At 36.1% G+C, this 22375-nt stretch overlaps 1 protein-coding gene across 2 annotated transcripts in view; it reads right to left on the reverse strand.

Moving 5' to 3' along the window:
• Positions 1-2462: 2462 nt before the first annotated feature.
• MNAT1 (MNAT1 component of CDK activating kinase) overlaps positions 2463-22375 on the reverse strand; it is a 214194-nt gene continuing 194281 nt past the window's right edge. For both annotated transcript variants that reach the window (XM_082734953.1, XM_082734952.1), the window contains exon 8: positions 2463-2923. In XM_082734953.1, coding sequence (XP_082591079.1) covers positions 2803-2923 — 121 coding nt within the window. In that variant the 3' untranslated portion in view covers positions 2463-2802. The remainder of the gene's footprint in view (positions 2924-22375) is intronic.

A 22375-nucleotide genomic window follows, 5' to 3' on the forward strand; every position in this document is an offset into this window, starting at 1 on the left:
TCTTAGCTTTTTGACAAGTTTCCTGCCACCTTAATTGGATTTTGAAATAATTACCACCAGTTAACAGTCTAAGGATAATTTCTAAGAGAAGCTTAGGTCAAATATTTATTGAATGAAATTAAGGAACACTAATAGTGCATCCCAACTATGATGTAAATGTATTCAATACCATTAATATATGTTTAAAAGGAAGGTAGTTAATGGATAAATAAGGTTCTACATAATGAATTTCTCAGAACTTCTCTCAAGGATATAAATAAGGTTATTAAGTTGCTGTCATTTATATGCCATAAAATAACTAGACACCTGATCCATAAAACTTCCTGGAAATCTTAGGAAGTTTGATTACTCAGACTTGGTTCTACAGAGCTATTGTTTATAAGCTTGCCAGTTTGATACTCATCTCTGAAGCATGGACTCTCACCACTTTGGTTCAAATCCACTCTGCTACTTTTAAGTTCGATTAACCTTCTGGAAGTTAGTTAACCTCCCTATGCCTCAGCTTCTCCATCTGTTAAAATGGGGGAAAAAAATACTAGCATTGTAAAGATTAAGTAAGAATACACAATAAATGAAGCACAGTGCTTGGCGCATACATAATGCTCAGCAGTTGTTAGCTATTGCTTCTGGGCTAGTGTTGTACAAGGTTAAAAGACTTAATTGATGTATATGATAGACTTGTACAGCCTTTTGACTCGGAGAGGAAAAATCACTGGGGGATAGGGGATAACCTCATCAATTTAGAGTATTTCTGTGATTTAGTGTACTGTCATTAAGTTACTTACCTTCCACCATTGTCTTTCATCTAATAGGTCAATTAACAACTTATTTGGTCTATCGAACAAAGTACAGCAATAATAAGAGCAAAATATTTACAAATGTATAAAGGTTTTCGAATTCAATTTATTTGCCAAATCAGATGCAGGCAATTTCCACAATAATGAGGTAGGCTCAAAAAATGTTTTAAAAGCCTTTTAAGTGTTCTATTAATTAAGTTCATTCACTTAAATACATTATACAAGGTACTGAGAACAAATAATAGTATTTCTTTTGTAAAGACTGGATACTGTACAGCAAAGTCTTAACTTTAAGTCAATGTTCTCACTTCTTTGAACAGATGTATAGACTATACTTAAAATCCTAATCCTCAGTTGGGGAATGCTAATAGAAATGAAAAATAGGATGCAGCCTGTAAAGTACAGACATAACTAGACTTAAAAATAAAAAACAAACAGTTTTAATTCTGGCTTTTTTCTAATGTGTATATGATCTGGGCCTACTCAATTATTTGATGCCTTGGTTTTCTTAGTTATCAAAGACTGTTCAAAGGTCAGCTGTACAGCTAACTAACACAGGGATGAGGGACACTAACCCCCCCACCCCAACACACACACACTAGAAAATCGACATGTAACTTCTGACTCCCACACTCCCAAAATGTAAGTGCTAATAGCCTACTGTTCACCAGAAGCCTTAACACAAACATAATAGTCAAGTATACATGTTTTTGTATGTTATACACTATATACTTACAATAAGCTAGAAAAAAGAAAATGTTAAAATAATAAGGTACCATACAAAAAAAATCCACGTACAAGTGAATCCATACAGTTTAAACTTGCATTGTTCAAGGGTCAACCATATTGTAAAAGATAAAGATGTATCCCTGAAATTAATACCTGCCTAGGCAAATAAGCTGCAGTTGTTAAATATGGATATTCCACCCTAATGTAACCACAAATTTTATTTCACATAATTTTCCTCCCATAAAATTAACATCTGTTATAAGGAACATTTGATAGGAAATCCCTTAATTTCCTTGAGAAACTATGTCCCAGGCCCAGTGGTCTATGTAACAGCCTCGTATAAGATTGAGATGCTACAAATATCCATCCTCTCTACTGCCAACTCTAAGCAAAATCCTAGGTTTACTAAAAGCCCTTGAAGTTTTAATAGAAACTGAATCAGAGTCTGCAATTTACTCAGAGAAATTTTGTTTAAAATGTATCCATTCCAGTCTCCAAGGTTTCATCATAAAATGAGCTCACATTTGAAGTGAAAGGTGCCATTTAAGTATTAAATTTTATTAACTTACTTCTTTGAATTTGTCATTAAAAGTAGGTTAATATTCTCATCTGGTTTATCCTAAGTGTGGCTCACAGCTGGGAACTATAATACCTTGATCAAGGTCTGTCTCACCTTCCACTGTTCAAAACAGGCACTGAGTCCTTAATATCAAGAGAGTGGCATTATCACAAGTCAAGTTTTACTTGCCACAACCTGCTGGCAGAAGGAAATATATTCACTTGTCTGGACTAGTATTAAAGAACATAGGGGAAAAAGAGAGAACATTTTATGAGAGAAAATAATAGACTTGGATATTAACACTAAATGTCGTATTCAAAATGGCATTTTAAAATGTGTTCAAGTAAAACACTGTAATAAGAGAAAAACCACAGAACTTCATATAAAGTCTAGCTTTATTTTTAAAAAGATTTTACAAGTCTGTCAACCTCAAGCATACATAGGTAAATTATTCATGTCTTCCATCAGATAAAGTTTACAGCTTCAATCCCTCTCAGAAAAATATAAGTAAAAAATAAATCTTTTTCACATATATTTATCCACCGTATTGCTCAACTTAGTTCTGAAATTTTCTCTTATAAATACTTTAACACAGCTGCTAGTTGGTGTACTGCTGCTGGGCAGCTGCACATGGCTATATTTTTACACGTCTGCTTTTCTTTTGCTAGCTCCCTGGTTCGGCTCCTAGGTCCAAATCTTATAAAGGAGAAATAAAGGTTAACTGGGCTGCCAGAAAAGCCCGCTGAATGCATCCTGTAGTGCTCTGTGACAAGCAAGAGAAGAAGTATAGCCTCCAGCAAGGTCCTGTGGAGAGGCAGCTCTGACATGGTTTAAATACCTAAAACAAAACAAAAAGTGTAACAGTGACACAGAAAGCACATATAAATTGGTAACATTTTTAAAAATAATAATAAAACTGATTCACATTTTAAAGCAGAATTCTGAGACTGAAATGTTCAGACTTCTTAAATGCATTATTACCTTTTAAAAAGAAACACATTGACTATATATAGAAAGTGCCTAAACCAGTTTGTTAAACAAAATTATAAAGCAAATTACATTAAGATCTAAAAACAGCTCTTAAGGAGGTTTCAAAAATAATACTTGCTATTAAAATGTTCACTGTTCCCAATTTTCAGAACTTAGTTTATTGGTTGTTGTTTGGGTACCTAACTGCTACTGTCCTCCTTGCATACTTTTTCTTTTCTTTTCTTTTCTTTTTTAAGATTTTAGTTATTTATTTGACAGAGATCACAAGAGGCAGGCAGAGAGGCAGATAGAGAGAGAAAGGAGGAAGCAGGCTCCCCGCTGAGCAGACAGCGCAATGCAGGGCTTGATCCCAGGACCTTGGCATCATGACCTGGGCCAAAGACAGAAGCTTGAAGCCACCCAGGTGCCCCACCTCCTGGGGTGGTATCATACCTGGTATAAATACCTGGTATCATAATACTATTGTATTAATATTTTTACATATTGAATACTTTACATAAATATATTCTAAAATAAATACTTCAAAGGAGGAGGAGGGAGAAGAGAATATACTAGTTACTTCAAATATACTTCAGCATTACAAAAATGTATTGTCTCCTTCTACACAGGAAGTGAACCCTTAGAAAATTACATGCTCAAGAAATCTCTGACAGCCTGAGTTCAACAGTCCCAATTAGTAAATACAAAAGTCTTCTGAACTGATCTCAAAAGACAGTATACCATTTTTCTTCAATCATATATATATATATATATATATTATTTAGCAATTAAACCTTTCTACATTGATAAAGGTAAAGAGACCTAAAATATGGGACAATCTTAGCCAAAGAAGGTCAACTTATTAGCATGACTAACAGCACTGTTGGAAAACAAATATTTCCAGCTCTGCTTCAATGCCTAGTTTAAGAAACCACATTGTTTCTTCAGGCCTCAGGAAGTAAAGGAGCTTCATCCGCCTTAGAATTACGGTTATGGCAAATGAATAAATCAGGTACCAGAACATTTTAATAACTTGGAAACTTTTCTACTCATTCATTCAAACTTCCTGTGTGTCAAAGTCTTGATGCATGAGCAACTTCTTATTTCTAACATAATAACAAGTCTGTTTTTCATTTGTATCCATGTTTAATAAGGCTGTGTGATTAAAAAATATATGGCAATGTAAGAGGCCAAATAGAAAAAGTGGTCAAAGTAAGACACAGGATAAGCTCCCAGAATTGGCTATAATTTATTCACACTACCACAAATCAAGGTGTTAACTCAATTCTTTGCTTCTCTGCCAAGGGTGAAAGGGAAAAGTGAAGGAGAAAGGAAATTAATATTTACTGAGCAATGATCTACAAACTTTTTTTTTTTTTTTTTTTTAAGTAGGCTGCATGCCCAGTGTGGAGCCTAGTAAAGGGCTCAAACTCATGACCCTGAGATCAAGTCAGATGCTTAACTGACTAAGCCACCCTGGCTTCCCCACAAACTTTTTTTTTTTTTTTTGGACAGACAGAGATCACAAGTAGGCAGAGAGGCATGCAGAGAGAGAAGAAGGGAAGCAGGCTCCCTGCTGGGCAGAGAGCCCGATGTGGGGCTCCATCCCAGGACCCTGAGATCATGACCTGAGTGGCTTCAACCCACTGGCGCCCCCCGCCAACTTTTGATAGTATACTTATAGCAGTAAAAATATTTGAGCGTGCTACTCCAAAATTTGTGTACTTATTTATAAACCATATACCTATTGTATTAACAGTTATATAGTATATAATTACATATAATATAAAGAAGTATATTATAAAATATAAATATTTAAAGGAGGAGATAAAAATATTTCAACAAAAGTTCTAGTATTTTCTCTCTATATCCCATCTTATAAACCTTGGTGGGATGCATCCCAATTTCATTGTCAAACTCTTGATAGAAACTTAGGTCCCACTGAACATAAACAGGGATTCACCAAATCTACCACAAAGAAAGTATCTGCTTATTACATCCCAGGACACAATAAAATGTCCACTGTTAAGATTATGATGCACGAGAAATTATGTAAGTTAAATAAGTTATCTCAGACATCTAAAAATAAACCTGGAACAGGATAAAATCAATTTCTGTTCACTGAGAATTCAATAACTATCATACAAATAAGTAATATTTAGTAATATTTTTACAGGTATCTTAGAAATGAAACATTCCATTCCTAGTATGAGTTTCCAGGTTAATTTTACCCATACACCAGATACCGCCATATTACCCTTTTTCCTTTTCTCAGACCCTCAAAAGCACAGCCTTAGCTCCAATGGCTGTTCACTCATGGTAAAGCTCGGGTACCACAGGAGAATGTCTGTTAACCTTAAGAAGCCAACTATCATAAACAGAATTGTTTTTCATAGCTGTAATACAAACCACTGTGCAACTGGTTGTTTTGATTCATCACATTTTGGTACAACTTGCTTCTGGGAAAGTTGAGTCATACCATCTCTGGCTTGGCAATTCAAGCATAAACTTGCAGTGTACATACAGCTTTTTATATGTTATCCTGAGAAACCTGAAACAGCTGCAGTGCTGGCAGGAAAACACAGGACCACCAGTAAAATATCCAAAACAGTTGCATCTTTTAATTTATGACTGTGCACTGCTTCCATAAAGAGTATATAAAACAGTTCAACTTTTTATAGGTAAAATGTAATAAACAGTCATACTCATTGATGCCATAAATGTATTAAAAAAGTTTATTTAAAATGATTAATTAGTGTTTGAAAATAGCAATTCTTAAACAGTCATAATCCAGAGCAATGAGCAAATATTTTAAAATTTTAGTTGCTAATGCTAAGTTGTAGATTCTTGCTGCCAAAATCAAGTAAATTAAAATTTCTTTGTGTAGCACTGAAGAAAATGCATTTCTCTTCTAGCAATCATTTACATTAAGCATGCCTGTGAGTATATTCTTTAAAGACCTACTTATTTACATTACTGTTTTTGATCTCTAGGGCTGCACAAAACGGTTACTGTTAAATATTTCAATCTATTTTCACCATGGCAACCTACATTAATTCCAATTTAAAAAAGTAAAACACAGTTCATTCTCGTTACTCAACTGTTGGCTTTTATTTTCTAGGTATTTTAATGTCCTTAAACCCTTTAATTATTGTGGTACACTGAAGTATTTTAAAGGATCTGCCACATTGAAACCACACAATGAGAATTTAGCATTTTTGCCTACTTTCTCCCATTAATCCACATCTGTATTGTTTTAATTCTTTCATGACCATTACAAGTACATCACTGAATAGGATTCCTGGGGTTTCTGGCAAAGGTCAGTATCATTTCAAGTACACCTTTAAAGAACAGAATGAGGAAGAAGTCTTAGCCAAATTTACTTCCAAAAGTCAAGCTCAGTTGGACTTCGGAGCCTAGAGGTAACTGCTCTGACTACTTAGCCAATCCCTGGACAGTATTTCTGTTTTCATGGGTTTATTTTAAATACCTGTAAATCTTATAAGCAGAAACGAGGAAAGAAAAAAAGGGTTTGCTTATTTTGGTATCTATACCTTATTTTTACTGAAAGCAGACTAAACTCAAAGCTTTACAAATCGTACCTTTGATTATTTTCTTAATGACTTAAAAAAAGTATGTTTTCAAAAGCATGTCTAAGATAATTCCTCTACAAAGGTATCTTGTGCCCTAATTTATACTCTGTCTAAAGTTGCCTTCCTTTGCCATTACCCATCAAAATCCCTTTCAAACAGACTTGAGGAGGGGGAGGAAAAGGAGGCAATGGATCCTGAGAGAGGAGTAAGAGAGGATTAAGCATTCAAAAACCACACTTGAAAGTTTGTTCCTGAACTTTGATTTTCTGCACTGTCATTTTCTTCTGTTACATTTAGCAGCTTTTGCTCTCAAAGAAGGTGGTATAATTTACACTTAGCTTCAGAAAGACTTCATTTTCTCAGTTCTTTAACATAAGAGAGTTCCTCTGAGATTACTCTTTTACTATTTCCCTTCCTTTAAAAGCCCTATATCGACCATCTGGCTAAAGTCTTGGACTCAGCTCATTTTAGTGCTATTCAACAATGCTTTGAGTTCTCAGCTAGGGGCAGAGGGCAGGGGCTGTCACTCAAGACTGAGAGGCAGCACTCTTCCCCTCCAGTCATAACTTCCTCATGAAAACCCTTGAAACACTTTGACTCTAGAGAATCAAAGAATCTTGGAATTCAAACTGAAATGAAAATGTTAAGTTCGTATTTGTTTCCTTCACCTCAAATTACCAGGACCAATGGACGGTTAAAAAAAAAAGAGTCCAACAGTTTTTAACTTCATAGTGTTGCTCTAGAGAGAACTCTACAGAGATTAAGACCTTCTTTTTATAAGTGGGCTCATTTTTAAGCCTGAATTTAAAGCCACCATGCATTAAACTGACCAGTTCCAAGTAGTTCTGCCTCCCAGCCTACAAAATTCAAATCTAAGTGCCATTAAGAGACATGAACCAGCTGATTTCAGATGTTAAGACCAAGAGCTACTGTATTCAGCTAAGGCTATAAAAGATTTACATTAATAACGTGAAGTGTATCTCAACAGCTTTAAAGACAACAGTATGCTCAATTATCACTAAAAAGCAGAAATATTCTGAAAACAGAGGTTAGTGCTCAGGTGTCCTAACCTAATCATGATGACAGAATAACAGACAAACTGTCTACACAGGGAAACAGATAATCATATACTCCAATATAAATGATCAGGAAAGGACTTCAAGTCAGAACTACTGTCCATAATTCTATGGGCAGTTTGGTTATAAAATACCAACCAAGGCTTCATGAACTCAAACCAAAATATCACAAACCACAGTCATGGGATTACTCTTCACTTCATTATCTAACCTGCAAATGAGAACACAACTTGAATAAGCTAATTATTAAAGCTATTTCAGATCTATACTAATATACTTGGGAATCTAGTAACCAATTTATTCCAGACATTTACACCATCTGAACACCAAAGCTCAGATTTGGAAATTAAAAGCCACATGCAGTGCCCAAGTGTACAGCTGAATACAGATTGCTCAGATAAGCCTTTCTGAATTATAACTGAAGTGTGCAATTTATTGCTACCAAATAATACACTAGGCATTTTGAGAGCAGGGTAGCTGTTACCAAAGTTACATAGTGAAAGGAAAAATGACTGAATGCATAAAAGATATAGCTATTTAAGTGTAACATACTCTATGAACAATATTGTTGGTAGTTCTGGGTATCCAACTGACAGACCCCTAAGGACACACTCCATCTGTATAATACAGATAAATACAAGAGTATCTCAGGAATCAGGTGTGATCAGATAAACTTGAAAAGATCCACGAAAACAGATAATGCACGGTAGCAATAAGTCTTAAATATATTCTTCAAAGTTAGATGTTTATCTCAGTTATAATATGTTTGACTAATTTCAGTATTATTCTTATATGCTTAAGTGAGATTAAGCAGAAAAATGGTATAAATAATGCTTTTACTTATTGATTCTTAAAACATTATGATACTCATGAATTTAATCAAGATAACCAGAGGAAAGAAAGCAAAATTTCATGAAAAATCTAAAAATAGGGGCGCCTGGGTGGCTCAGTGGGTTAAGCCGCTGCCTTCGGCTCGGGTCATGATCTCAGGGTCCTGGGATCGAGTCCCGCATCGGGCTCTCTGCTCAGCAGGGAGCCTGCTTCCTCCTCTCTATCTCTGCCTGCCTCTCTGCCTACTTGTAATCTCTCTCTGTCAAATAAATAAATAAAATCTTTAAAAAAAAAAAAAAAAATCTAAAAATAAACAAATCATATCAGAGTCATAAAAACAACAAATCATACACAGATTCTGTATATCCCAGGGAGGGAAAAGAGCTATCACTTCTGTGGTAGAAATACAATAGAGATCATAAAAATAAATATCCTAGTTTCTAAGTTCCTAAAAATTCTAGTGTCTCATTCTGGCTTGTCTAATGTAATTTTTTACTATAAATTCCATGTTAGTAACAGCTGCATGCCAGAAGTTTCATCACATCTTTATAAAGAGAGTATGGTAATTTTTCCCCAAGGGTGGGAAAGGCAAATATAGAAATTTGTATGTATGCAGTTCATACCTTCTTTTTCAAAAAAAAAAAAAAATTACTGAGTGTCTCCTATGTGCCAGGTATTGAAGCAACTCTGAGAATAAAACAAAGAGCAAACTCCATGTTCTAATGGACCTTGTAATTCAGCAGAGAAAGAAAGATGTTAAATAACGAATATTATGAATGAGAAAGTCAGTGTAGATTAAAAGGAAGCCAACATGAACAAGTTCAGAAAAGGTCTCCCTAAGGAAATGACAGTCCCAAAGGATGGCTTAGACCCAAAGAATGAGGAAGAGTTACTTAGCAACCCAGTGAAGAAAAGAACGTAGCAGCAAGGAGCCGGAGCACATACTGGAAATATGCAGGAAAGGTGGCTCAGGATGAGGCTAGAGATGTTGGCAGAAAGTATTCAAAAGAAATTTTGAGAATTATGAATTTTATTGAAAGGGCAATGGGAAGCCACTGGAAAGTTACTGTTAGGAACCTGATAATGTAAGCTACTTTGGCTACACAGTGGATGAGAGAAAAGCGGGAGTTGATTATTTAAAGACCCTTTAGAGTTTCTCTATTCTAGGCTTAAGATCATGGTAACTGGATTAGGGTGGCAGCAGAGGAAATAAAGAAATACTGCTTCACGAGACAATTAAAAACCAACTGAGTAGGGGCACCTGGGTGGCTCAGTTGGTTAAGCGGCTGCATGGGCCATGATCCCGGGGTCTTGGGATGGAGCCCTGCAGATGGGCTCTATGCTCAGTGGGGAGCCTGCTTCTCCCTCTCCCCCTCCCTGTCATTCCCCCTGCTTGTTCTCTCTCTCTCTCTGTCAAATAAATAAATAAATAATCTTAAAAAACAAAAACAAAAACAACAAAAAATACCCAAACAACTAGTAGGTATGGGGGCAAGAGAAGGGGAGAAGAAAGTAAAGGCAAAAGCAACTCCGGGCTATCTAGTCAAATAGAACAGGGAAAATACCTTCACAGAGACAGAAAACTGCAGGAGAAACAAACTGGGGTGGAGGAGAAGAGAACGGAAAGATCATGAGTTTAATTTTGGACTTAAGTCTGAAGTGATTATAGAAGAGAGATACAGAGTGGCAGCTGGGTATATGGGCCAAGTGCTAAGAAGAAAATTATGGGATGATGTTATTAACTGTTTGGGAGTTATTAGTAGTTAGATGGTATTTGAAACCATCATGTAAATGCTAGTATTTAGGGAGAGAGAGGACAGAATGAGAAGAGAGAGAAGGGCCTAAGGCAAAGGCCTAGAGAACGAAATATACAGTGATATGACAAAAGAAACCATGGTGGTTAATATTATGTGTAAACATAAAATTACACTGAGTGAGCCAAAGAATGCCCAGATTATCTGGTAAATCATTTCTGTGTGAGTCAGTAAGGGTGTTTCTGGAAGAAATTAGCATTGGTGAACTGAGGAAAGCAGATGACCCTCCCCAACGTGAGTGGGTATTATCCAGTCTATTGAGGACCAGAGAATAACAAAAAGACGGAGAAAGGTTGAATTCAGTTTGCCTGACTGAGGTGGAACATCGATTTTCTCCTGCCCTTTGGTGCTCCAGACTGGCATCTAGACTTAAATTGACATCTACACCATTCACTCTCAGGCCTTTGCACTACACCACTGGGTTTCCTGGGTCTCCAGCCTGCAGACAGCAGATCATGGGCCTTCTCACCCTCCATAATTACATGAGCCAGTACCTAATAATAAATCTCTCTCTCTCTCTCTTTCTCTCTCTATCTATCTACCATCCATCATCCATCTATCTCCCATACTGGTTCTGTTTCTCTAGACAACTAATACAGAAGGCAAGATATTTTGAAGTGAAGGGTATGTGTTCAAGGTGTGGTAAATGCAAATACTGCCATTCCCTACCAATACCTCATGTGCTCTCTTTTTATAGACTTGCAAAGGAGGTAGAAGGAAGGTGTAAACTGCTTGGAAAGGAGTAAGAACCTGCTACTTGTACCTGACTGCTTCTTGTAATTTTGAAGAGATAATAATAGCAGACACAGAGATGGGAAACCTATTAAATTTCTCCATCTAGGAAGGCTCCAGAGGCTCTTTTCATGGCATTTATAGCAGTAGTGTTTCTTATAACAAAAGAACAAAAGAAACAATCCAAATGTCCACAGAGAGGAAAACAGGCAAATAAATACTGTACAGCACTGAAAACAAAGGACATACAGCTTCATGCATGTATCAACACTGTTTACTCTCACATACAACGCTGAGTAAAAACAACAACAAATAGTAAGTTACAGAAAATATGTACAGCATGGTCCATTTACATAAAATTCGGAAATGCAAACTATACATGGAATATATAGATATGACCAAAGAGTGGGGGTGGGGGGAAAGCAAGCAAATGATAAACAGCCCATTCGGGGTGACTGAATCTCTGATGTGAGGTGAGGTGGGACCACAATGAAGAGAAGAAAAATGCACAGAGAGGGCTTCTACAGCAATGGTTATGCTCTATCTCTTAAGTTAATGAGTGGAATTCATTCAAAATGAAGGAGTAGAGGAGGGAGAAACAATGAGAATGGAACAATTCAGCAACTGTTTTATTATTAGTCTTTGTAAAATATGTATTATATATTTTTTCTATGTATGAAATACCAAAAAAAAAAAAAAAAAGGTAGTGCAAAAGAGCATAGTCACAGCTTTAACTGCCACTAATCTAGTAAATAATCTGCATGCAAACACCAAACCATTCTTAGTTGGTCTTGATTTCATAAAATGTTACTATTTTTATTTCATTTGTAATAATTCATGTTAACCACAATTATTCATCTTAAAATATGTTTAATACTGCAATATGTTGTGGGCTGCCTGGGCGGCTCAGCCAGTTAAGCATCAGACTTTTATTTCAGCTCAGGTCATGATCTGAAGATTATGAGATCAAGCCCCACCAAAGGTATGGAGCCTGCTTAAGAGTTTCTCTTTCTTTCCCTGCCACAATCCCCATGGGCACAAGCTTTCTTTAAAACAAAACAAAACAAACTTCAATATGTTACATTCATATCGTTCTCTGTACTGGTTTATAAGCAAGATCAATACATTAATTTAAGATGGGAGAAGTTAGTAAAATCAGATTTATTTGTAGGGAAACCTTTGAAGAATATACATCTAAATAGCAAGTCTAAGTATTGATCAGTAGTTAAAAAGTCATCTACTAAAGCCGCAAAAATTAAGTGGCAGATGAAATCAGTTAGGGGGTCAAGGAGACCTCATGCAAAGCCCTGATACTCTGAAGTTTTCCCCCATGATAATGCTGCAGATTTCTATTTCTTTACCAAAAGGAAACATACAGTGCTTTCTGTGACTAATATTAAGGTAACAGTTAGATGTATAAACCAAATCCAATTCCTCTGTCTGTCCAATGGTAGTTAAACACCCTCCTAAGTTTGCAGAAGGACTCTCCCTATTGGTGTGGGTTTTTTTTTTTTTCTGAGTGCAAACTCTCTAAGTTAAAAATAAACAACCTCAGACTTCTCCCCTCTACCATTCCCTTTTCTTCCCTGTACCCCACGTAAGTACATAAGGACATGATGGTTTTGGTAGAAAGGACAAAGATTTTAGAAACAGATACATTTGGGTTTGAATGCCTCCTTGTACAATTACTAACATTATGATTTGCAAAGTGCTTTAGTTTTTCCATCATCATTTCCTCATCTGCAAAAGGGAGACAATAATAGCTCATAGTAATTTAGAAGAAATGCAGACTAACATTACAAGAAAATGTATGTAATACATCTGGTGAAGAACGGATATTCAATAAAGTATATATGCCTGACCACCCTACATATTTTCTTTGATACTATTAATACAAAGTATATACTCTCACAAGGAATAAATTTTCAAAGTGTGTTACCTTCAGCTAACTAATATATACCTCTCCTTTCCCAACTCTGTGACCGTACTGTCCATTCCCACATCTATGTCAACAATAATAGTGTTGCCTTCTTTCCTCCCCATTTTGCTGTAGCCTAAGTATAAAGAATCAAGTGGAAGTTTTGTTTACATTTTTTAAATTAGACAAAAGGTAAGGAGTAGTCCTGCTTGTTAATCTTTTATCACAGAGTAAAAGAATAATAATCCAAGGATGCTAATACTTTTATATTAAAAGGCAATGGGAAAAATTTACATATATACATATACATTTATATATACATAGACATATGTACAGATCTGCGTTTCACAAATACTAGTTCAGCTTAGTAAGTTTTATTTCAAAAGTTAAATTGCTACATTATTTCCTCTCTCACATCCTGTATTTTGACTCTCATCATTAAGTGACCATTGTTCTGTCCTCATCCTCCTCAACATCTTCTTCTACCTCTAAATCTGGAGATAGCTTCCAGCTGTAAAACACTCTTAGCCTGTGATTTCTATAACAATGCCTATAATTTGGGTCACACTCTTACCACTTTCACACAGGATTCCTCAAATTTCTCTTCTGCCACTTGCTTCCTAATTACTAGTTTTCTTCTTGGCATTTCTCATCTTTATTCTTGACTATCTCTGAAATGTATAGCTTCATTTATTACTTCTGTTCTACTAAACCTACAAATCTTATCTTTTGGTCTTCTACCCTTTTTTGTTATAGTCCAGCATTTTTATCTGCTTAGGTGGCCTTTCATACTTGGGTGTCCCACTGGCACCACAAATTCAGTATTTTCATAATTGAACTCATCTTCCTTTACAAACCTAGCCCTTTGTCTGTGTTTCTTAATTTCTCTTAATAGTTCCAACATACTCCTAGGGTCATCTTGGAACCCTCTTCCCATTGCACACCAATGAGAAATCTATATAGAGTATCTCTCTACAAACATCTATTTACGTCTCACGTCATCTTCAAAGCTGCTACTGTTACCTAATTTTAGCTCTTTTTTGCCTCTTCCATGTCCTACAGTTAATACTCTCTTAACCGGTCTCCCTATTTCCAGGGTGTTCTCTCCATTCCAATCCATTCCTGGTTATCATACTAATTTTCCTAGGGCAAAGCTATGCATCACTCTCATACAAATAAACATTCATTGGCTCTCTGCTGTATGGAGAATAAAGTCCAAGTTCCTTAGCCTACCACTCAAGGCCTACTGTACATGATTCCAATCCCCACATTTCCAAATGTATCTCCCATTAATCGTCTCCATGTACCCTGAATGTAAGCCAAAATCAACCATGAGGTTTTCAGTTATTCTCTATGAAAGCATCATAACTACTTGTTTCATACGTTTGTTCAAGCTATTTCATTATCTTGGAATGCCCTCACCATTGCCTGTCTTCCAAAGCCATGGTTCAAATGTCAATGCCTCAATTCTGAACAAAGACATGAAAAGCTTTAACTACGTCACGAAGAAATGTTATATATGGAATAACAAAACAAAAAACAATAAAATAAACTAAGCTTAAAAGCAAGAAAAGAAACTCTCAGGTGCTAGAAATTATACAAAAACTTAAAATCAGAGCATAAGTTCAGGAAGGTGCTGGGTACCAGTCATTCAATACCCACACAGTGACAGGAAACAGACTTCAATCCTCTCAGATGTAGGAAGCTAGAACTGGGGTTGGCTCCCTGCATATAACTTGGATCTACAAAATGTCATCACATCTATAAGCTAACTTGTGGGAATATTCTGCTCACTGGCCTGGGATAGTCACAACAAAGTCTAGGGGCATGGACTGAAAAGAATTAAACATTTAAAAAAAAAATTCACAATACCCAAGTCTGTTCCATTTCCAAGAAATTAAGAATAACGGTATGTCAAGATCCCGTGAAGCTAACAGGAGTTTGGTCAAAGCAATTAATCTCAATCCAAGGTTCACAAGACTACAACACCTACTAAAAAGAAATGCACAGTTTAAAAAAAAAAAAAAAGAAAAAAGAAATACGTCTCATTTATAAGAGTTAGAAGACACAATCAATGGCAGGACTACCACACCCAGTTAGGAAAAACTGAAAGAAATATATTTCATTAGAAAAGATGAATAAAGAAATAGATGCCGTAAGACAAAAAATCAACAAAATGAAAAGAACAAGCATTTTCTTGGCAATTCTTAGAATAAAAGTCTCAATGGACAGATTAAGCAGTTGGTTATTGATAGATGAAGAAAAAAATTAGTGAGTAGAAGACTATGAGAGGAAAACATGAAGAATTTAGAGCTAAAAGAACCAAAGGATATTTCAACAAGAAGAAAATTAAACCCCAATGGGAAGAGCAGGATATAAGAAACAAAGACGATGAGACAAAAATACCACCACTACCACTACTATTGCCACAAACTGCTAACAATAACAAGGAAAGTAGAAGGGGAAGTCTAAGGTTAAGCATTCTAAATCCTTTGTTTTGTTGAAGGAAAGGAGAAATTTTAACCTTTAGAACTTCTGAAAATAACATTTGTTAATTCTGGGTGACAGAACTATATATTTAATATATATTACATATATAACAATAATATTACTCTCTATACTTCTCTATGTTTGAAATATTTAAGAGTTTTCTTAGATTCTACCTCCTCTGGATTGCCCAAGAGAATTACTTCTTTGCCCCTCCTAATTTGCATAGCACTTTATCTCTAAGTAAGTACTTTGGCTATTATAGTTACAAGTTCCCTGTCAGGTAAATTTTTTTTTCCTAAAGATTTTATTTATTTATTTGACAGAGAGAGAGCACAAGTAGGCAGAGTGACAGGAAAAGAGTGAGGGAGAAGCAGGCTCCCCACTGAGCAGGGAGCCCAATGCTGGACTCGATCCCAGGATCCTGGATCATGACCTCATCTGAAGGCAGAGGCTTAACCATCTGAGCCACCCAGGTGCCCCTGTCAGATAAGTTTCTTGATAACAAAATAAATATCTACTCACTAAAGAGTCATCACTTTTTTTTTTATGATTTTATTTATTTATTTATTTAGTTGTCAGAGAGAGAGAGAGAGACAGAGAGAGCACACAAGCAGGCAGAGTGGCAGGCAGAGGCAGAGAGAGAAGTAGGCTCCCTGCCGAGCAAGGAGCCTGATGCAGGACTCAATCCCAGGACCCTGGGATCACGACCTGAGCCAAAGGCAGTGACTTAACTAACTGAGCCAGCCAGGTGTCCCGAGTCATCACTTTTTAAAAACGCATCCAAACCTGTAAGCAGAGTATATAGTTTTTTTTAATTAAATAAAAATTCTGGTTTTCCTAGTTAAGATACAGACCTACAGAATGGCCATGATAGGGTACCTGGGTGGCTCAGCGGGTTAAGGCGCTGCCTTCGGCTCAAGTCATGATTTCAGGGTCCTGGGATCGAGTCCCGCATCAGGCTCTCTGCTCAGCAGGGGGCCTGCTTCCCTTCCTCTCTCTCTGCCTGCCTCTCTGCCTACTTGTGATCTCTGTCAAATAAATAAATAAAATCTTTAAAAAAAAAAGAAGAAGAATGGCCATGATAACAAAAGGCAATTAAAAATACAAAGGATATGAAAAAGAGTTATCACCACATATTATGAAGCTGCAGAGGAAAAACAGCACAGGATTGAATGGAAGACAGACTGCACATCAGTCCCTACGGAAGATAAGGTTTCCTGGAAATCAGAAGATGCCTGTAATAACAGAAAGATGGGATATAATGTGTAGTGTAAAATGACTTTATTTAAAGCATAAATGAGCATTTTCTGAAATAGGTATATTTGAAAATGGTTTGAGATTAACATCCTCTATCTCATAACCTAAACTTTCAGTGTTAACCACTATTTTACTTAAAGCTACATAATAAAATGGAATATAGCTATGAATGCAAAGAAAAACAAGAAATTCAAACCGAACTAAACACACCCTAAGCAAGATCTTTTGTAAGATATTTATTTTTCCATTCAAAGCACCTTCTCAAAAGCTCTATTTCATACACTGGAATCCAAATCATGTCAATAACTTAGATAAATCTCTAAAGCAAACAATAACAAGCAAAGACAAAGTCAAGTGGATAAAATAACTGATGTTTTCTCTTAATTATGGAAAATTCTATTTTCTAGCAAGTAAAAACAGGTTCATAAAATATCTACTCAAGGCAGAAGTGACTATGAGTAGTAAAATCTGAAAAAACGCCAAGAATCCTGGCTTAATGCACAACAATTTGAAGTTGTTAAGAAGCACTTTTAATACTTAAGCCCACAGAAAACTTGAGCTTTCTTTCAAAAGCTAAATCACAGCATCGCTTTGGGAAAAAAGTAATCCATGTCCATTATCATAAGTAATATGCTAATGCAATCAGATTTACCAAAACTGAAGCTTTTCTACAATAGAGTGCTGTAACAGTCTAGTAAGTTAGTTGGTTAAATACCATTTGGCCCAAAATCTTCATGTGTAAAGAAAATATTTTCCTCTTACTTAAAAAATTATAGCATTATTTGGAGTTTTCTGTTTTGCTTCCAGACTACATTTTTTGGCAATGTGTTATAACTCTGCACATGCTGGTATAATATTTTAAGTAAAAACACATTCTAATCAGTTACATATGACTTATTCTGAAAATCAGAAGCTTTAACAGTTTAAATGTGCAGAATATGCTTCAATATTATAAAAATTATTTACAGTAAACCTAGATTTCTTATTTTATTACCTTAAAAGGTTAAGAGGAAGAAAAGAACCCTACTGTTTTCTTGAATTCTACTTTTGGGGAAAAAAATGAATTTCCACCTGTCATTTCAAAGTTAGTAAGACATAGTTTTCTCATCCCTAGATTATGCTTTGGGTATGTATCAAAATAAAAGTAAAAAGGAAGTAAAATCCAAACCAAGATTATTCCTGATATATTTTGTCCCTAACTGGCCTCCAATTGTAAAAGCTAAGGTATTAAACGAACTAAAGATAGAAAAAAATTTTAATTGAAATTATATAAATACCAAGGGGATAAAATCCCATCATTTTAAGATGCACTTAAGATTATTCAATCCTATATGTGGTTACAGAAAATAAATTTTAAATGTTTTATTTAAAAAATGAGAATAGTGGGGTGCCCGGGTGGCTCAGTGGGTTAAGACTCTGCCTTCAGCTCAGGTCATGATCCCGGGGTCCTGGGATTGAGCCCCACATCGGGCTCTCTGCTCAGTGGGGAACCTGCTTCCTTCTCTCTCTCTGCCTGCCTCTCTGCCTACTTGTGATCTCTCTCTGTCAAATAAATAAATAAAATCTTTTTAAAAAATGAGAATACCGAGTAAAGATAATACAAGTAGTACAGTAAGGTTAATAATGCAGAAGCCTAAAACTGGAAGGGAACATTTAAAACCATTTTATCCCACTGTCTCATTAACAGATAAAGCAGATAAAGCAGTTGATACTAGATCATGGTTAAACATTTTTACCTTCTTGGAAAGAATTAACTTATTCTAAGGAGGGCACATCTTGCACAGAGTACTGGGTGTTGTAAATTAACAGTTAATCTTGGAACACTGCATCAAAAACTAATGATGTATTTTATGGTGACTAACATAACAATAAAAAAAGAATTCACTTATTCAATGAATATTAATAAATCTTGACAACTTACTATGTATCAGTATTACACTAGGTGTTAAATGAGAAAACAGTCTTTGTTCCTAAGTAGCTCAAAGTCTAGTATGAAGAAAGACATGAAAACGAGCAATTTTTAAATGCAGAAGAACCAGAAGCCTCAAGAAAGGAGTGTTTGCAGAAGATATAAGTTGATATTTGAAGGAAGAATGATAATTTGCCATCAAGAGGCAAAGAAGGTATTCCAGAAAGGACAAGAGTATATAATGGCTTGAGGCCTGAGAGAACAGGGTATATTCTGAGTGTCAAATATGAAGCGACTTTATATGCCCTGAATATTTTTTAAAATAGATAATGGGCACCTATGAAAGTGTTAGTAGGTGAGTAATGACATCTGACCTAAATTTTAGAAATCTTCATATAAGGGACACCTAGGTGGCTAAGTCAGTTAAGTATCTAACTCTGGGTCAGGTCATGATCCCAGAGTCCTGGGATCAAGTCTCACATCAGGCTCCTTGCTCAGCAGGGATCCTGCTTCTCTCCCTCGGCCTCTGCCCCTCCCCTTGCTCATACTCTCTCTCCTCTGACAAATAAACAACATAAAAAAAAATCTTAAAAACAAAAAAGAAAGAAAGAAATGTTCATATGAAAAACAGACTGGAAGAAAAAGAGGGTGAAAAGGAAGCAAAGTAAATGACTATGAGCACCTCTAGGGGCTATGTCCTTTAAGGACCTTAATGATCCAGTTATATGTGAGACTGACTCAAGAGGAATCTTTAAGAACTCCCAAGTTTGGCTAGGCTAGGAAGTTTCACTACACCAGGACATACAACAGTTAGAAGAGGTTTCACAAAGAAGCCAAGTTCCACTGGAGATTCAAAAAAAATAAAATAGGCACTTGTCAGACACGCAGGTAGAAAGATAAAAATGTCCAGGGTCAAGTTGGATACCTGAGTTTTAAAACAAGGAAAGTTAACACAGGCTTGGGACTTCATATAAATCACTGCAGAGAGGCAGGCAGAGAGAGAGGAGGAAGCAGGCTCCCTGCTGAGCAGAGAGCCCGATGCGGGACTCGATCCCAGGACCCTGAGATCATGACCTGAGCCGAAGGCAGCGGCTTAACCCACTGAGCCACCCAGGTGCCCTCACTGTACTTTTTAAGAGAACTTCCCAGAGTCGTTGGATTCTGATTAAGTGCCTTTAGGCATCATCGAGGGCAGGATGGGGAGGAGAGCCAAGCTGGATCTGTCACCTCCACTGTAACAGAGTAGTTCTCCTTTCATCTGTTTATATTTTGAGGTCCTAAGTAAGATTTTTTAAAACCATTCTGTTTCTTTAAGAAGGATGAAAACTGAGGGTTGCAGGAGGTGGGGGAGGTGGCTGAGTGATGGACTCTGGGGAGGGTATGTGTTGTGGTGGGTATGGATATTGTGTAAGACTAATGATCGTTACCCCTGAAACAAATAATACATTATATGTTAATTTTTTAAAAAAGTTTGAAAACTACTATTATATAGCTTTAGAACCAAACAGATTTGGTATTAAATCAGACTACCCCTTAGTAGTGGACTCTGGAAAGTTATGAGTTGTTACAAATTATAAGGAACAATGTAAAAGAAGTGCCTATGGCAAAGCCTAGCACACAGTAAGTACTCAATACTGAATGAGACTAAAAGATCAATGAAGAACCTTGCATAGTAACAACTTTAAGAGAGGAAGAAGAGTTAGACAAAAAAGATTTAAAAGGAGAATTCAGAGAGAATGAAAGAAAACAAAAAGGCAGTTATGTCACAAAGCAAAGAATGCAAGAACTCCACTAAATTTTCTAATTGGGAAGTCAATGGTAAATGAGCAAAACTGGATTCTAAATAAAAGTCAAGTTGTAGGGACGCCTGGGTGGCTCAGTTGGTTAAGCAGCTGCCTTCGGCTCAGGTCATGATCCCAGCGTCCTGGGATCGAGTCCCACATCGGGCTCCTTGCTCAGCAGGGAGCCTGCTTCTCCCTCTGCCTCTGCCTGCCATTCTGTCTGCCTGTGCTCACTCTCTCCGCCCCCTCTCTCTGATAAATAAATAAAAAAAAAATTAAAAAAAAAAGTCAAGTTGTATTAAGTTTAGGGAATTAATCAGAAATAAGAAAGTGGAGATGGAGATAGCAAGCATAAAACTTTGTTCAGTAGTTTGTTGTTGAATATGGTACAAGGAACAGTACTTAGAGGAACATTCAGGATTGACAAAGTGATGAATTTAAGTTTCAAGACAGAAATCTGAATATATTCATGTGGTCAATTAAAGTTTCAGTGCAGAAGAGAAAGACCAACTTGATTGATGGCGTGATGTCCCAGAGCTGAAGGGCAAAGGAGCCATGAACACAGACAGCAGGGTTAGCCTCAAATGCAGGATAGGCCCCTTGCCTCTAAGGAGGGACAGGACTTAACAGTGGCTGCAAACAAAGATAAGTTTATAGTTAGGGTGTGGCTTTTGAGAGAGATTATTTTCTCTATGTACATGGAAAGGTTAGCTGCTAAATGTGAAAGAGGGCAAGTGGGAGTGAGATGTAAAAGATTGGTAATCTGGGACAGCCACTGGGAAAAGAGAGAAGCCAGCAATACGTAAAAATGATTGCTCAGTGACTCCAATCTGCTCAGTTGTAAGATTTTCTTCAACTGTACTCAGAGAAAATTTAACAACTCATGTATTTTTTTAAATTTCCAATTGTTCTGTGTATTTAACGTCATAAACTGTCACAATATAATTAAAACACTAAAAATACTCATGTGATCTTCATTTATTAAGGATAATGGACATGCTTATAAAAGAATATTAGAAAGTGCCTCAACGACCTATGCCGATCTTGTCTTGTGGTTACAGAGAAGAATGACCAAAAATTCATTTAACCTTGGGTCTCGGCCCATATTATAAAGTGTTCCTTAGACTAAATCCATTTCATATTCAAATTCACTCCAAACAAAAATAAGGAATATACTTATTTGATAGGATTCCTTCACCTAAAGATCCACTATCTTATTCTTGGCAAAGAGCTCTAGGCAGAGGCCAAAGTATCTGACTACTATCTTACATATTAAGGTTTCTGTAACAGATTGTTACATCTCAAAAGATGGATTTATAAAGTTGAAAGTGCTACCTGTGTTTCAAAAAAACATTTATAAAATTGAAAGTGCTACCTGTGTTTCAAAAAAACATTTCTGAACACAGGAGGAGGCTATAGTTTTAGAAATATCCTTACTCCTAATGAAGTTTACCTTGAGCAAGAAAAGTACTGCTGAGACATGATGATAGTAAGTGGTACTAAGTAGCTTTGAAACTCTGATCCATGTCTTCATATTAGCTGCTTAATTGCGCTGACTGAATTTTTCATTAGCTGACCAAATACTTATTTTACCCTTTGGGAAACTGTTATAATCATGTTTACAGTAAGAATTTTCTAAACATTTATTCCCTCAGAGTGAACAAAGACTTAATACTCCTTAATAGCTATGTTTTACGTGAACACTCAGGAGTCTTCCTTATTTATTTTTCTATAAATAGTTAAGACAATAAAATGGTTCCCAGTACTAGCCAGAAAATCAGAGATGATTTCTCACAGAAAACTATTAGTTCTAAAAACCAAAACTGAAGTGCCTGGCTTACCAGAACTTGGACAATTTGTAGCTTTGTAATTCTTTTTTTTTTTTTTTTAAGATTTTATTTATTTATCTGACAGACAGAT

The sequence above is a fragment of the Mustela nivalis genome, assembly GCF_964662115.1.
Source record: "Mustela nivalis genome assembly, chromosome: 6".
Taxonomy (NCBI): domain Eukaryota; kingdom Metazoa; phylum Chordata; class Mammalia; order Carnivora; family Mustelidae; genus Mustela; species Mustela nivalis.